Genomic DNA, 16329 nt, shown 5'->3' with positions numbered 1-16329 from the left:
CTTGCACGTTCTTTCTCTTTCGTTTCTCTCTCCCTCTCTCCGCGGCCAACCACCCAAGTACGAGCCGAGACGAAGTGACGAGTCGACGAGGCGCGCGGAAGTTCAAAGGCGAGGAAGGATCCTGTCTGTCCGCGTCTTTTGTCTCTTGTAGGCCGCTCCTCTTTCACCCTCTAACCGCACCCTCACCTTTAACCTCGTCGCCCTCACCGGCCACCGACTGCCGGCCTCTTTTTTTTTTTTTTTTTGGCTCTCTCTTTCCTTTCCCTTTTGACCCATTCTGTCTCGCCTGTCGCCATTTTCAATAGATGCATAGCACCCATGTTCTTTATTGCATGAGTAATATAGATATCTATTGCTGCCTTCCACCGTCGCAAACTCTGTCAATTCATTAACACCACCATTGCAGGGCCAGCGACTCATATCGTCAGCTACGACGCCATGAACCACCAGAACCCGGAGATGTACTACCCCCAGCACATTTCTGGGGGCCAACCTCCGCCTCCCCAGACTGTCACTTCCAACAACCTCACCTCGTACCAGCACCCACCGCATCTGATGCAACCCGGACCTAGCAACTACAGCAATCCAAATCCATATGGCCAGTACCCTCAGTACGCAAATGGCTTGACATCGCCTTCTGCCGCCCAAGCAGTGTCGAACCCCATGGGTGCGGCGCCTTCGGTCCTACCACTTCCTGGAGTTACTGGACAGGCATCAATGGCCAACCACTACGCCGGTTTTGATACCACTGGACAGAACCCCCCTCCTGGCATGAAACCACGGGTTACCGCTACGTTGTGGGAAGATGAGGGCAGCTTGTGCTTTCAAGTCGAAGCCCGAGGAATTTGCGTGGCCCGACGTGAAGGTATGCCGAACCAAAACTTGCAACCCGGGCTGTATCAAAGAGACACTGGGTAGTGTACCGGGACACACAGCAGGAAAGAGCCTGTGACTAATCTCCCCTTTCTCTACAGACAACCACATGATCAATGGCACAAAATTGTTAAACGTAGCTGGCATGACAAGAGGTCGACGGGATGGCATCCTGAAGAGCGAAAAAGTGCGCCATGTCGTTAAGATCGGCCCTATGCATCTGAAGGGCGTCTGGTACGTAGAGTCCCCTGTGGGTCAGACAAGGAAAAAGCGCAGCAACAGTACACTAAGACAAAATTTTAGGATTCCTTATGAACGGGCTCTTGACTTCGCCAACAAGGAAAAGATCACGGAAATGCTCTATCCACTGTTTGTGCACAACATTGGAGCTCTGCTCTATCACCCCACGAACCAGACCCGTACTAGCCAAGTCATGGCTGCAGCTGAACGCCGCAAACAAGAGCAGAGCCAAATTCGCCCTCCCCCCCCTCCGCCTGGCTTGCCGTCTATTCAGCAGCATCAGCAAATGGCTCTTCCCGGCTCACAGACATCTCTTCCTTCTCACAGCGGCATGGGTAGCCGCCCAACTCTTGACCGGGCTCATACGTTTCCCACACCACCAGGTAATCCAGGCGTAGGTGGCATGGGTGCTTCTGATAACTTTGGCTGGCAAGGTCAGGCAATGAATGGTGCGCAAGGCACCAACCCACTAGCCATCGAAACCGGCTTAAACAGCACGCGCTCGATGCCGAACACACCTGCCACGACACCCCCTGGACAGCCGATCCAGAATATGCAGCCCTACCACCAGGCCAGCCAGGGCTATGACAACTCCCGTCAGATGTATGGTGCTTCTGCTTCTCAGCAGTCGCCGTACCAGAACGCGAATCCTGCTAACAACGATCGTATTTATAGCCAGCCTAGCTCCTATCCTAAGAGTGATATGGGACCTCCATCTAGTCGACCCGCCGCGCCTGGTCAGCCTACGGAGCAGCATGATGCCAAATCTACCAACGGTATCATGCAGTCTGAGCAGTCTGCACATGGCCACGAAGAAGAAGGCGAGCCCGAGCATGAGGCAGAATATACTCATAACAGCGGTGTTTATGATGCATCTCGCTCCTCTTACAACTATACGGCACCAAGCGTTGGAAACTTGGCCAACGACGCGAACATCAACCCTGATATGACAGGGTCTCCTGGCCACCCATCTGGCTCTGGGCGGGCGACGCCTCGGACAGCGGCTCCGCATCAGTCATACTACCCCCAAAACAATGGCTACAATACGCCTCCTCGCGTGCAGCAGACAACCAGCAACCTCTACAATGTTGTCAGCAATGACCGAGGTCAGACTAATGCAGGCCCTGGTGGTGATGTTTATGCCCCCGCAGCTGACATGCCCAACCCTATGCCCAATGGCTATGCGCCACAGCCGCTACTGATGAATGGTGCCTCGGGAGGCATGAAGCGAGGGCGCGAAGATGATGAGGACTTGTCCCAATCTGGCAGCGAAGCCAATGGTATGAGCAACGGAGACCTCAAGCGACGAAGGACTATAATGGAGACAACTGTGCCGGCTCCAGCCTACGACGCGCTCAACCGACCTGCTCCCGCCATTACCGCACCTAGAAGGCGGTAAATGCGAGATAACTCGCCACTTATCTTGCCACGCATCTCAGTGTGATGATACCCTGCTATTAGAGCAGTGCTTAATTTCGATGCGTCGTAATTAGCATTGTTTCTTGTGTTTTACCTTTTTTTTTCTTCTTCGTTAACGGTACTGGCTTTGGGGCGTTTAGTACTGGCAGCGGCGAAACGATAGCGACACGTTGGGTTTGAGCTCAAATCAAAGACTTTACAATATCACCATCTCCCGAATAATACGGAACGAAATGCTGCCACAAACTCGCCACACAATACAGATACGTTCCTTGTTTCAATGGATACTTGCCATCTTTTCCCTTTTGCCTTAATGTTTCTTTTTCCCCCTCTTATTGTTTGCAGAGGACTCCGGTCTTGTATTTTCGGCAGTCGTCTCATCAAACACGTCTACTCGGGTCAAAGACTTGCTGACGAGCGATGGCCACTACTTCTCTGTTACATAGCATGCCTGTCACGTCTCTACGTGCCTGATGAGTTACGGTTTGCATGGAGGGATTTAATTTTTTCATGATTTGCTGTGGGTTATATTTGTTTTTGTTTTATTTTTTAGCTTTGCGCTGGGAGAACGGTCTCGGACTACGACGACCCGTGGCTTGATTTTCCAATCTTGACCCAACGATACGAACACATCAGAAGAGAGCGAGAGCACTTCGAGCCTGTTACGATCCTCAGGCCAGACATGATGAGTTGGTTTGTGGGTATTCCCACGCCACATTACCTTGGCATAACGTTATTTTTTCTTTTCTTTCACCGTTCAATTAGCTTCACAGGGGTCTTCCGGTGGAAGATTTGTTTGGAAACGAAAGAGACATCCGCGATTCTGATGATGACTTTACGACCATCTTTGTTCACCGTCTTGTTTTGATTACGTTAAACAAAAAGCGTCAAAGAAGGTGTGTGTTGGACAATACCGCGTTTAGGTAACGACTTTACGAAATGACAAATAAAAGCTTTCCAATATTTCAATATATATATTTATATATACTACATGATGACAGCAAAGTGTTTGTGATGATAATGAATTCGTGTTTGTCAGATTTAGAGTAGGTTATGTGAGAACCTGGTACTGCATTAGTACTGGTTCGACACGGAATCTTTTTTCATTTTGTGCATTCGTCCATGTACATTTACGGTCTCGATGCCATGTCAGCGATACTGTTCTGCCCACCTACCTAGGTGTTCATATGGTGCAATCTCGAGGTGACAGTGCTCTGTCGGCACGCCCACACAGCCCAAGTGTTACATATTAACATTGGGTAGTACGATACACCAGTCGTTGCGGTTGGAGTGCTCCTTCGTAGCAAGGAGGATATCATGTCGATTGATGACATCTGGGTTTTTATGTGGAGAGCAGGGCAAAAACTTACATGCCGCGTCTTTGGGGATTGCCAAGTGAAGCAGGTGTGCATTGGTGGGCAAACTCTTTGTAGATTTATTTCTGCGGCCATTGAGCTTTGTCAAAGCCAAGGATTGATTGAGGATTCGCAGAGATTTAACCAACGTTTGCGACGCTTTGCGTGGCGGGGGTTTGGGGGGCGCTGCGATGTCGGTGTGTGCTTGGGTTCCTGAATAACTTGACCTTGCCTTTTTTCCATTCGCGCGAATGCTTTGAGATGACTACGGAGTGGTACGGAGTAGTACCTAGCTACTAGGTACGGAGTAGGTCTGTTTGGGCTTTTGACGCCTCAAGATTGCTTTTTTTTAAAGGGGGGCTAGGGACGGACGGGAAGCGGGTTGCACGGGCCCTGCTGCGGAGAATTGTGATTGTCTGATATGGGTGGTGGCTTGGGGTCTTTGGGAAACACCAGACTGGATGGCAAGAATCTGACTTGTCGGTGCACTGGGCACTGGTTTCATCACTCGGGAATGGATTATGTAAATGTGTTTTTTTTTTTTTTTTTTTGCAAGCGGTGTTGCGATTTTATTTTGAAGATTCCCCGCTTGATAGGATCTAGACTTTGCGAGGAGGGAGTTTCGCGGGCCGTACATGTAGCCGAATCTTGGGGGGCACCTCAAGATTAGAGTTTCGGGAATGGCTGACGTGACGTGGTGGCCGTTGTGTAAGACAGCACTTGAGGTGTACATGTGATGCCGGCTATTGAAAAAAAAAAAAGGTTAATCTGCCGTTGGCAGATGTCTCAGGTCCTTCTGAGCCCTGTCATCTCGTATTCACACCCCTCGGCATGGGAAAAGGCCCAGCCGCAGCGTCATTTTTGGTTTCAGGCAGGCCATATTGCCAGGTGTACGGAGTACGGAGTACAGACTTGCTTTGTTATTTCTACTGACACATCATGCGGTATGCGCACCTTGGCTGAGTGTGGGTGTTTGCTTTCACAGGCACACACGGCCGATGATCGCAATACGCAGCAGCACACTTTGTCTATTCGTCGGTCCCCAATCTGCTCTATACAAAATATTTCATCTGAACATTTACTTGCCATCTACTTCATTTCCTCTCCAGTTTCTCCGCCAACTCCTCTGCATGCTTCTGGATCTTTTCAAACTGCCATGGCCAGCTGACCACGTACAAAAACGGCCTCAAATCATGCCGGTTGTCATCTGGGTTCTGAACGCATCATTAGCGTCTCTCTACCCACATACTTGAGAAAAAAAGAAATGCTTTATTGATGGAACTTACATAGGCACTTAGGTGCAAACTTGGAGTCAATATCGTGCTCTTATTTCTGTGAATCGAATAAAAGCGAAAGAACCTGAGCACTTTCGTAGCTACTTCGCGAGGGCCGTAGCCGGGGCGGTCTTGCCATTCAACGAGGAGCCGGAGATAGCAGGACCAGGGGCCGAGTTTTTCAACCTAGACATGTTAGAACCACTGTTGTTTCCCCCGCCGTTTGGCAATGGGCTCTGGGTCATCATTTCGTGATGCGTGATTCGGATGCAGTGATACCTTTCGGAGAATGCCAAATGTGCTCAATTCGTCGTACGTGAAGCCCATTTCGGATTCGGATTCGTCGTCTTGTTCACCAGCAGAAAGGGGTAGGAGTTCTGCGCTGGGACGTGCCTCGAGGAATTCCTGGAAAATCAGTATTCCGTCTCAGCATCCTGGGGGGGGAGGGCCTGTAATTACTGTGATGATGGGCATGTCCCATGTGTCGCGGCACCAGGCGAGGAACGACTTGGCATCGGATTTGGAAATGCTGCCCTGTGTACACGTCAGACATCTACAGCATGCTAGTTGATATGTGTTAACTCACCAGAGGGGCAATGTCTCCAGAACTGCAGTCGTATTTGGTTAAGTATCTACCAACGTTAGCAGATATCCTTTGAGGTGGTCTGAGGTGGTGGTGGGTGTACGTACCCTCGTAGAGCTTCGTCGACATTACCAGAGGAGAGCTGATCGGTGTTAGCCGCGTTGGATATGAAGACACCACTCGACTTACAACTAGAAGACTGGTGCCTGCCCTGGGTAACTTGCGGGCCGTCGTGCTCAATTGCGCAAGCTGAAACCTGTCAGATACATCCAACACCTCATAAGGTCTCATACCTCGTAGGCAACAATCATCCGGTTGCGAGCTTGAATATTCTGTTTGGCCAAGTTTTCCTGCACGATTAGTTTCCACACACACACATGCAGAACCCCCTTGGTCGCAACTCACTGCCACAGAGCCCCCTTCCACCTGAAACTTGGGCTCAAAATTCATCGCCTGCTTGATGATGGCCTCGTGCGCAGAGACAGTCTCGTCAATATTGACATCTGAGTGGAACGCCCCGATCCTCGCTGCCAGTCTCTTCGCTCTTGACCGCGTGTGCTCGCCACTGTTTACAGTTCCCATGTAACACGTGTGCAGGAGACGCGACACAATATCCTGCGGCGTCTCAGGGACAAGATCCTTTTCGCCCGTGATGCGACGCAGCTCCGACAAGGTTCTCTCATCGCCTGACTTGACAGACTGCAATACCACTTTGGCCATGCCGTACACAAATAGCGAAACACTGGCACTATCAAGCCCTCCGGAGAGGGCGATGAAGAAGCCTCCCAAGTTGGAGCGTGTGAGATACTGCCACAGGTAGACTGCTTCCGCCATGTAGATCTCCTGCATGGGATCCGGGATATTGAGCTGGATTTCGCGAGAGAGGTGGAGGGTATCGGAGATGAAGACTTCGTCGGCGGGCCGGCTGAGGTAGAGGTCGCACTCCACACGGGGATAGTCCGGTTGAGCGGCGCCTTGGACGTTGCGCGAGATGCTGCTTCTGTGGCTGCGGATGGTTTCCAGGTCGATTGTTGCGGTGAGGACTTCGACTTCTTTCTAGTGTGTGTGTCAGCGATATGCGACAACGGCTCGGGGAGGGAAACGCACGAGTGAGAATTGGGGGGATTGGCCCAAGACGGCGCCATTGCAGAGGATCATGGATGAACCGTCAAACATCATTCTTGCTTCGCCGTCTACTTGCATGTTAGATTTGAACGAATAATGCGTTGCAGAATTGTTTCTTCCTACCAACACCCGTGGCGTTTGCGTACACGTACAAGCCGCCCAATTTGCGAGTGCAGTTCTGAATGAGATTAAGTCTTGTATTCAGTTTCCTCAGTTCAGCATGTGACGCGCTCGAGTTCAGAATGACTTCAACGCCATTGAGGCCCATGTACGTTGACGGGTTTGAAGGCTGAAAGCATTAGCACAAGCATTCCTGCATAAGCAAACTCGGAGCTTGAAACAAACTCACCGTGAAAAGTTCCTCGCAGGTCTCACAACTACACTCATTAGCATCTCTCACCCGCCAAAGCTCACACCACCATGCTGAAACTCACCCAACAGAAGTATCCATTGTCGAAAGAACCACATCGCCAATCGGCACCGATCTCTGCCCCGTAATGTCCCTCACAACTTTTTCCAAATAATACGTCTCAGTAGTCCGAGGCTTCGACCATGCAGTGAAATGCCTAGCCTCGCGGTACAGTCCATCATTGGCAAGACTCATCTTGGGCCGAATCATGTATATATGTTGATACGTGAGAAGCACGCGGCAGTTATATCGAACGTTCCTGTGGCGAACTCCCATGCCTACATCAATGAGCATATCCTTGATCATGGGCTCGTTGAGGATCTGGGCGACGACTTCCCACGAGTGGAGGAACGTGTCACCCTCAACTGCGTTGGTCAGCTTGCCATTTCACGCTCTCCACACAATACCAATCATCGGATACTCATAGATCATAGATCATGGTGATATTTATGAGACATACGGTGGTGATCGAGGCATCCATAGCCAGGAACTTCCAGCTGCTATCATTTAGCGACTCATGTCAAATTTGCCAGGGAGCCGCATATGGATCATGCATACCTCAGGTCCAGTACGCAATTTTGCACCTTGCTCCTTGGCCAGTTTGATACTCTCTAGAATACGCGCAAGGTTGCCTTTAAAGTCAAGCGGCACACTCGTAAGAGTGGCTGCTGCAACGGTAATGTACGACATGCTGCCTTGGTGACGAGGTTTGTTGAGGTTGGTTGTGGGGCTGGACTTTGGTTCAAGTTGAGGGTCCGGACTCCAGATAACCAACTACTAGTAGAGCTGACTCACGGAGGTTTGGCGTTGAGTTCTCCACAGAAGTAAAGCATAAGAGACATGAGGAAAGTACTACTAGTCACTTAGTAGACTGCGGTTTCCTAGTTTATGAGGAAGGTTAAGTTCAAATCCTAATAACGCTAATTGCCATCTGGGCTTAGCTCAGTTGTCTGTTTCTTCTCGAGTCGTCAATTCAGACTTGCGAGCGTCAAGTCTACGTTGCAGTCCACGTGATCTGCTGTGAGGATGGTTGCTGAGCCAACGAAATACCAAAGTGGGTCGTCTTGCAACGTGTTTTGGGCGTGATGGCCTTGTGGAATTGATTCAAACGACGAGACTTTTTTTTCTTTTGGCAATTGTTAAGATACGATCTCGAATTTTTTTACAAATTCTGAACCGTGCACAACGAAAATAGTGCGCTGATTCTACTATTGCAGAATAGATTTCCCACGTCCTGATTTCATTTTTGCACTTTGAGCATCAACAAACGGAACGTCCCATGACATTAGACTGAACTTTGACATCACTGACGGTGTCGACAAATTGTTTGCCATTCTACGATAGACTTGTTGCACCTTGGCCCTCTGCATTATGGCGTCCCCATTGTCTCCTGTCCGCGAGGCAAGCATTAACAGAACCACGCCCCCCAGCAAGAGGAAGTACGAGCAGTACGAGGTGCGCTCGTTTACCTCAACAACGACCACTACGAGCACGAACAGGCTCGGCACCGAACTTCTAGATGAATCCGGAAACTCCTCACCGTTTTTATCTTCCGTCAATGAGACCAGCAATACGGACCAGGAGAATGTCTCCCCGTCAAAGGCTCGGAATAGTCGTGTCATTTCCGGGACGGAGCTCTCACCGCTCAAGATTCTGGGCGATCAGAAAAGCGCCTCGAGCAGTAGCACAGAAAATGGGTCCATGGGACCACCACCACAGAGAAGCCCGAGAAAGGTGTCCCCGGTGGCGAGATTTCCCATCAAAATTAGCCCAAGGGGTGAAGATGATGAGGGGAGGGCGATGAAAGAGAGGAAGATTAGTGTGGCAGACATGGTGAGAAGCAATGAGGGTCTGAAGAAGGCGGTTGATATATTTGAGGATGAGAGCGAGCTGCGCGTGGATGCAGACGCGGATACGAACGCAGAGCTGCGACCTGGAGAGCAGGAGCACGATGATGCTGCCGGGCCGGATGAGTCGATGATCAGCACCTTTAGTACCTTCTCCGTGGTGCCTAATCTGACGGTTTTTGCAAAGTTGGGACAGAGTCCGACTAGATCTGGGCTTGATGGATACACCCCACGATCAAAGCTACAACAGGATTCCTCTCTTCGGCCGGTTACCCCGTCGGACGGTACCAACAACAGTACAAATTTGTTAATGGATTTCACGGACCAAATGCGTTTTCCACAGCAGAAGTCACCTGGCAGGCGAGGCGCCTTGTCGCCGCCGCGAACAACGCCCGGTGTCTCGGAGACGCCACATCGCCAAGTCACCAACCTGATTGATTTTGATATTCCCCCTTTGCCTACACCCCGAAGCCTTCCATCCATTACACCCCGCGAGCTAGAATCACTCAAGTCTGGGTTTTTATCAGAAATCAGTTCCCTCAAGGCATCTCTGAGCGGGAAAGAAGCGGAGGTTCATTCTCTCAAGACTGCAGTTGGCGATGCTGAAAAGCGAGTCGGCGAGTCGATGGAGCAACTACGCGAAGAACGAGGCATCAGGGAACAACTATCCGCCGAAAAGGAGGACTGGGCAAAGCGTGGACGTGAAATGGAGAATGTCCTCCGCAAGATCAAGGAGGAGGTTATGACTAGCCAACGCGAACGAGAAGAGCTCGAGCAGAAACTCGAAGAAAGCGAGAAGCGCAGAGAAGCAGCCGAGATGCTACATCAAGAGGCCGAGAGCAAAATGGCTGGTATGCGTGCTGGCAAGGACAGCGAAAAGACAAAGGACGCAATTACATCTCCTGAAAAAGCCAAGGCTACGTCGAACAAGGAAGTAGAAATTGCCGTGGAGAGAGTGGCCAGAGAACTTCATGCCCTGTACAAAGGCAAGCACGAAACGAAAGTTGCAGCCTTGAAGAAATCCTACGAAGCCCGCTGGGAGAAACGCGTCAAGGACATGGAAAGGCGTATCGAGGAACTGGGCGAGGAAAATGCTAAGCTTCGCGAGAACCATGAAACCAATTTGACGAGACTGGAGCCTGATAATACGCAGATCGAAGAGCGCAAGGCGCAGGCTGCCAAGGATAGTGCAGCAATCAAAGAACTCAATGCGGATGTTCAGCGGTTAGAGGCTGTCATTTCGACTGTCAAGAAGGACAATGGCGAGTTGAGAACCATGTTGGAGAGGGAGAGGGTTGAAAAGGGCGAGTTGGTGCAACTGGCGGAGGAGATGATGTCTATGCAAAGCTTTGTTGGGGGTGCGCAGCAACAACGTGCACAGCAGCAACAGCAACAGGAACGGGCTGATTTAGCAAAGACTCCGAGAGCGTCGGGGGAATATACGAGAAGTAGTAATGTTGGGAGGAGCGGTGGCTCAGGAATCAGGGCTCCTGGATCTGCTATTCGGCCGCCGGGACATGTGAGGGGGGGCAGCGGAGGGCTACCGCGGCCGGGGAGGAGCGGAATTATGAGTTCGATCGAGAAGATGGGTAGTTATAGGGGGAGAGGGCAGGATTAGAGAGTGCCGTACATGAGAGGTGGCTTTGGTCTTGAGCATTGTCATGGTTGGTGGGGATGGGGAAGAGACGCTCTTGGGACTAGATGTGCAAATGGAAAGAGAGTAATGAATGTATGAATTGGCGTTTGGGCTAGAGCAAATTCTATCATATACCGCGTCGATTTAGTAGGTGAACTAAGTGAGGCCTGTTGGGTTGTCATTGCCTCTCTATCTGAGAGGTGCAAAAGAGACTTGGGATAGGTTTCAGATGCGTCTGAATGAAATACTGGCTTGTTTTGCTTCATCTATCCACGGTCTGATCAACTTATCTTGGGCTCAAGGGTACCAAGCATCGATTCTTTCAGAGTCTGGAAAAGATACCCTCGTGGCAATACCTCCTAGAAACCTTAACAACAAGTGGGCTTCGCTCATATTGCTTACAGAAAAAAAATCATCCTCTATGGATCAGATCAATTGATGGATATTAAGTCTTACCGATACACCTCAACTACATAGTACGACGTCAAGTGCTGGCATTTTAGCCTCTCCCCTACAAATTATACGCCTTCTTGGCCGTGCCGCCAAAAATCATGGCCCTCTCCTCATCCGACAATGTGGCCATCCAGCACATCTTCTCCACGACCTCCTTCCACTTCGGCCATGCCTCGTCACCCATTCCTTCCAACGTACACACTGGCCAATCACTACCAAACATGATTCGGGACGGGCCAAATGTCGCCAGCACAATGCCCAGCCACCCCAGCGTCGATTGGAAAATGTGTGCCGGGTCCTGGGCGCGCAGGGCCTCGGGCATTTCCGAGAACCCCCCCGACAGCTTCATGTAAATGCTCGACGCCTTGCTGAGAGTGTACATGGCCGTGCGCCAGGCGCGAAAGGAGGGATCGGACGTGAGGTTGTAAATGCTAAGGTCGGGCTTGCAGAGGTGGTCTGCCAGGCCAGTCAGCAAAAGCAGCTCACGTGCCGGGCATCAACGCCGTCGAAGAGACCTACTCAAAATGATGGTGACCTTTTTGTCCTCCTCGACCCCGTCATGAGCCCTGTCAATCATCTCCACCAGCTCATCCAGCTGCTTCTTTCCCCGTCTGTGCTGATCAATGCCCACCTCGAACACGAGACCCCTTTCGCCCAGCAGTTTCAGGCTCTCGATGAAGCCGTCTGCCAACATGGTCCCGTTGGGTTTATCCTGCAGCAGGTACCTGAACCCTTTTACCTTGGGCCAAGCGTCCCCGGCTTCCTCCTTTACCTTGTCGATATACCTCACCATGACGTCCTTGCCGCTGGGCATTGGTGCCCAGGGTATGATTCCCAGACACAGCTTCGCATCATCGGCGGTGTGGCCCTCCCCGTCTTTTGGCTGGCCGAGGGCGACCCTCTTGATCCAGTTGACTTCCTGGAGAGGGGCCTCCCAGCCCGAGCCGTCGGTTTCCCCAGCATCCAGGTCGTGTTTGCGGTCCGCCTCCACAAAGACGAAGCCGAGGAGGGACGGGGCTGATTTGGCGGCTTCCTTGTATTCGGCAATGGAGCGCTGGCCGTAGAGAGGGTTGGACGGCGCGCACCAGGCGAGAGAATCAACTTCGGACCTGGGGTAGAGGTGGATGTGGGAGTCGATGATGGGGAGGATGAGCTGGTCGTCGGCCATGTTGAGATTCGGGACAGGGGGATGCAGGCCGCGGAGGAAATAAATTAGGTATGATTTCTTTTTTTAGAGGGGCTTATGAAATGATGAACTCCCTGAAGCTGAGAAGAATAAGGGGCTACTGATTATGAAATTGCAGAAATGAAAAAGTAAGAGGAAACAAGAAATGGGAGACGTCTGAATGTTCCGCAGAAGTCAAGGTCTCTGCCCGAGTTTCCAGTCGGTCTGAACCAACCCCGCTGCTGGGTGTCAACAGGTGCACACCAGACTGCACAGGTGGCCCCTGGTACAGGCGACGGTTCCTTCAAGTTCCCCGCTGGTCCCCGAATTGTGCAGCGGCAGACGTGGAGCAGTCTCCACCAGAGCTCAACGCCCGTCTGCACCTCAAAAAAACGCGACGGGTAATTAGCTCCATGTCCTGTTTCTCATTCACTCTTCACTCCCATCGCACATTACCGTCATCAATTGGCGCGCCATTTCATGAATAGATTCAACCGTCTTCTATTCAAAAGGGCAGTGAAGCTGCCTCTGGTCCATCTACTACACTTTTGGCTAGCTTAAGACCATCCCATGGCCCGGTCCTTCGCCACATCCACAAAAGTGTCCAACCTCCTCCCCTTTCCTTCCTCCTGGAGCCGGTCCTCGATCTTGAAAATCGAGGCTGTCCACACTTGACGTTTTGAAGATGGAGCAGGGAGGCTGAAGTCCTCCTTCGAAGCCCCCCTGCTGTTCAAGAACTAACAAACGAAAACTCCTGTAGGCACCAGCTTCGGCCATGTGCCTACGGGGGGCCGCAGCATCGACCCATTAGTCTTCACCCGCAGTTGAGTCGGCCAGCCTACTCCAAGGACCTGCTTGGCGCGGCTTTCTACGCTGCGGGTGAGGGGGTACAGTAAATGCAAGCAAAAAGGTTGCACTGATTCGGAATTTACCACAACAAGAACTTGGGGAGCAAGACGGCAAGACGCCAGTTCGTCAGCGTCTGCCTGCTCAAGGGAATGAACTGCCGGATTTCTCTAATTCGGCCTTCCTCTGATGACCAACACGCGTATCTTTCACTTTTCAGCACTGGCCTTTCAATTGACAACGATTCCATGGCGGCGAGAGTGGCTGCGGGAGTAGTGGACCTCGTCCTCTTCATCCTCGCTGGCGTAGCTGGAGCAGTCGGAGCTATCGTCTCCGTATCCGCACTTGGAGCCGCCGCAGTCGAGCTTGACGCGCTCGCCTCTGCGGGTGATTCCGTAGCGCTCGCAAGTGCATGTGCTGCAGTCTGAACCTGGTGTGCTGTAGCCGGAGAGGGAAGAGTTGGGAGACGAGCTGTCGGAGCGGTACGACAGGGAGGAGCCACTGGATGAGACGGGAGATGTGCCAAAGTCGGTGATGAAATCCTCCTCGTCGATGCCAGCGCTGCCAAAGCGGGCGGTGAGTTCCTCGATTGCTTCATTGTCGTAGTAGTCAGACTCGAGGATGTGCTTGGTCGCGTGCGGAGACATGGGCTTGGGAGCCTTGATCTGGGACACCGAGAGAGGTCGTCCCTTGGGGATGTCAACGGAGAGTGATGATCGACTTCGCGACGAGCGGTGGCTATCCTTGTCCTTGGATGAAGAGTGATGACGCGAGGAGCTCTTGCTGCTCGACTTGGACGACGAGGATGACGATTTGTGATCCCTGGAGGAAGAGGAAGACTTGTGGTGGCGGGACGAGGACTTGTCGGACTTGTCAGACTTCCCAGAGGGCACGTCGAGAATGTTCAGCTCACGGCCGGTCGTGGGCTCAGTGGTGGAGGTAACACTAGGGTTGTGGGCGACATGGTAACCGTCGATGATGTAGTAATACCAGTATCGCTGGCCAGCCTCAAGGGTAGAGTTCTGGAAGCGGAAAGTTCCCTTCCAGGAACCAGACTTGGAAGAAGACTTGTCCTTGGAGAGAGGGAGCTGACCAACGTAGTTGTCCCAAGAGCCGAGAAGGTGCACGGCCTTGACGCCCGAGGAGACGCGAAGAGAGAAAGAAAGTTGAATAGCCGACATGTTGATTAGTCTTGTAGTTGACGATGCAATCGAATGACAAAGATCCTGAACAATTTGTAATTTGAACTTGGTTTGAGCGTCGGCGAGCAAGTAAAATCCACGGTATTCCGCTATTAGGGATAGTGTATTAAGGCGAGTAAGCAAAAAACAACAGCGAGGCAATAATGCAATAGCAGTAGTGAATAATTCGTCTCTCAAGCTGACCAGCAACTTAATGAGATTGAGTGTATGTGGTGAATATTGCAGGGCTTTTCGAGACGATGTATATTAGAATAGATAGAGACCAGCTCTACGATGGCTAAGGAAAAAAGGCAAAGGGAAAAGGGGAAACACAACACACAAACAGAAACGAGGATTTGAGTTGACAGAACTTGCTGAAGCAGAAAGGAAGAGAAAGAGGAAACGAAGGGGGTGTTGGCTCCATGTTATATGAACGAGCCGGCATCTCGTGCCTCACAGTCGGCTTTGACAAACAACCATGGCTGGCCATGGCCGCCTGGTTGACTTTTCCAGCTGCACGCTTGGGAGACATGTGCAAGAATGAAAAGACATGATGGCACTATTTACCCAGGCAGCCATCCAATGGGAGGTTGGACATGGGATGGACATGGGACCATGGGTCATACATACATACACAGAACTCAGTTCGCCCGACGATGTTATCACATTTCTTGTTCACGGAGTGGAGACGAATGCAGGCGAATGCAGGCGGCGCAGGCGAGAGAGACGCGAGCGGACAACAGTCGACAAAGGGCAGTCCCAGTCCGAAGAGGAGGGGATGAGGGGATAATCAGAGAGGCCGGCGCTTAAACGGTGGCAGGGGGACAACACGAAGACGCAGCACGATGCATGAAAGAGGCATCAAGACGCAGTAGCTTGCCGACAGACTAATGATGGACGGACAGTGACTTGTCCGTGGTCTGAGGCGCCCAGCCAATGACGGGAGTTGTGCACACACGCCCATGGATGCCGGCGTCTAGACGAACCGCTTGATTGGGCCGGCGTCAGGGGGTGGGGTCCGATGGGGCCCCCTCACGCCTTTTTTTGGTGCGCTCATGTACCCTTGCAACGTCACCCTGCACTTCCGCCAATGGGCAGGCACGCTCTTTCTACAGGCATGGACTTGCTCTTTGCATGTACCCCGCTTCCCCTCCAGCCGACGCTCGCGGCTGCTGCGAGCGAGCGCTCGACCTTTGCGTCTAGTTAATGCATGTTGTAATATCTCTGCGGATTGGCCTCGATGATATGCATGTCCAAGGACGGCGTAATATGACCGTCATCGGTGGTGGCATTCCTGCAAGGTATCTGGAGCACCGCCTTTACCGACATATGGGTGTCATGCGTCAGGAAGGAAGGAACTGCGGACGCTGGGTCGAGACGTGGTGCGAGGAAAGACTCGACGTACGCACATGGCTATTGATGACGATCTCGAATGCATTGCACCTTCCTCGTTTGTACTGCTGCTTCGTATCCTACTCACCTACTTAGTACCAAGCACGTACTTAAGTAGGTACAGGTATACAACTCCGGATAGCCTCGCACATAAAGACGTCGATCGCGGGCTGAAGATCCCACTACAATCAGAGAGTATTGTGTCTACGCGGCCCTGGAGCAGACAACTGATGGCCCGCGTGTCCGCCTGATTTCAATATGGAACCCTCCTATATGCATATGCTGGGCTCATGGTAACTATACTTCGACGTTGCTGTGCCTCGCGGAACCTTTGCCCCCCCAGCATCCCTTGTCATGCTCATTCAGGCATGGAAAAAATGGCAATGCAACTTGACTTCTATTTGGATACAGAGAGTTATCTTAGCTAGCGGTAAACGTGTTGTTTCTCTCCACTCACACCCGCGGACTCTCCCGCTCTATGCGGCCCGCCTTCGTGCGCCGAGCTGATGCTGCTACGCACCCTCTCTCGAC

At 51.8% G+C, this 16329-nt stretch overlaps 5 protein-coding genes across 5 annotated transcripts; 2 read left to right on the top strand and 3 right to left on the bottom strand.

The window, feature by feature from the left end:
- Window positions 1-438: 438 nt before the first annotated feature.
- MAA_02988 (APSES transcription factor) lies at window positions 439-2512 on the top strand (the record flags this gene model as incomplete). The annotated part of the gene is made up of 3 exons (XM_007820986.1): window positions 439-865; window positions 1014-1107; window positions 1177-2512. The coding sequence occupies 3 exons, from the start codon at window positions 439-441 to the stop codon at window positions 2510-2512; spliced, it is 1857 nt and encodes a 618-aa protein (XP_007819177.1).
- Window positions 2513-4981: 2469 nt separating this feature from the next.
- Window positions 4982-7968, bottom strand: MAA_02987 (NAD+ synthase (glutamine-hydrolyzing); the record flags this gene model as incomplete). The annotated part of the gene is made up of 15 exons (XM_007820985.2): window positions 4982-5101; window positions 5174-5347; window positions 5441-5566; window positions 5621-5695; window positions 5748-5793; window positions 5852-5886; window positions 5934-5993; window positions 6038-6094; window positions 6150-6800; window positions 6852-6940; window positions 6993-7158; window positions 7219-7246; window positions 7304-7643; window positions 7739-7775; window positions 7837-7968. The coding sequence occupies 15 exons, from the start codon at window positions 7966-7968 to the stop codon at window positions 4982-4984; spliced, it is 2136 nt and encodes a 711-aa protein (XP_007819176.2).
- Window positions 7969-8649: 681 nt separating this feature from the next.
- Window positions 8650-10743, top strand: MAA_02986 (uncharacterized protein; the record flags this gene model as incomplete). The annotated part of the gene is made up of 1 exon (XM_007820984.1): window positions 8650-10743. One exon carries the CDS (start codon window positions 8650-8652, stop codon window positions 10741-10743), a length of 2094 nt encoding a protein of 697 aa, XP_007819175.1.
- A 529-nt stretch (window positions 10744-11272) lies between these two features.
- Window positions 11273-12382, bottom strand: MAA_02985 (amidohydrolase family protein; the record flags this gene model as incomplete). The annotated part of the gene is made up of 2 exons (XM_007820983.1): window positions 11273-11670; window positions 11734-12382. The coding sequence occupies 2 exons, from the start codon at window positions 12380-12382 to the stop codon at window positions 11273-11275; spliced, it is 1047 nt and encodes a 348-aa protein (XP_007819174.1).
- Window positions 12383-13455: 1073 nt separating this feature from the next.
- MAA_02984 (GTP-binding protein EsdC) lies at window positions 13456-14406 on the bottom strand (the record flags this gene model as incomplete). The annotated part of the gene is made up of 1 exon (XM_007820982.1): window positions 13456-14406. One exon carries the CDS (start codon window positions 14404-14406, stop codon window positions 13456-13458), a length of 951 nt encoding a protein of 316 aa, XP_007819173.1.
- Between the last annotated feature and the right edge of the window lie 1923 nt (window positions 14407-16329).

This window comes from Metarhizium robertsii (assembly GCF_000187425.2).
Source record: "Metarhizium robertsii ARSEF 23 chromosome Unknown MAA_Scf_4, whole genome shotgun sequence".
In the NCBI taxonomy this organism is placed as follows: Eukaryota; Fungi; Ascomycota; class Sordariomycetes; order Hypocreales; family Clavicipitaceae; genus Metarhizium; species Metarhizium robertsii.
This window is presented reverse-complemented; position numbering and strand designations above follow the sequence as displayed.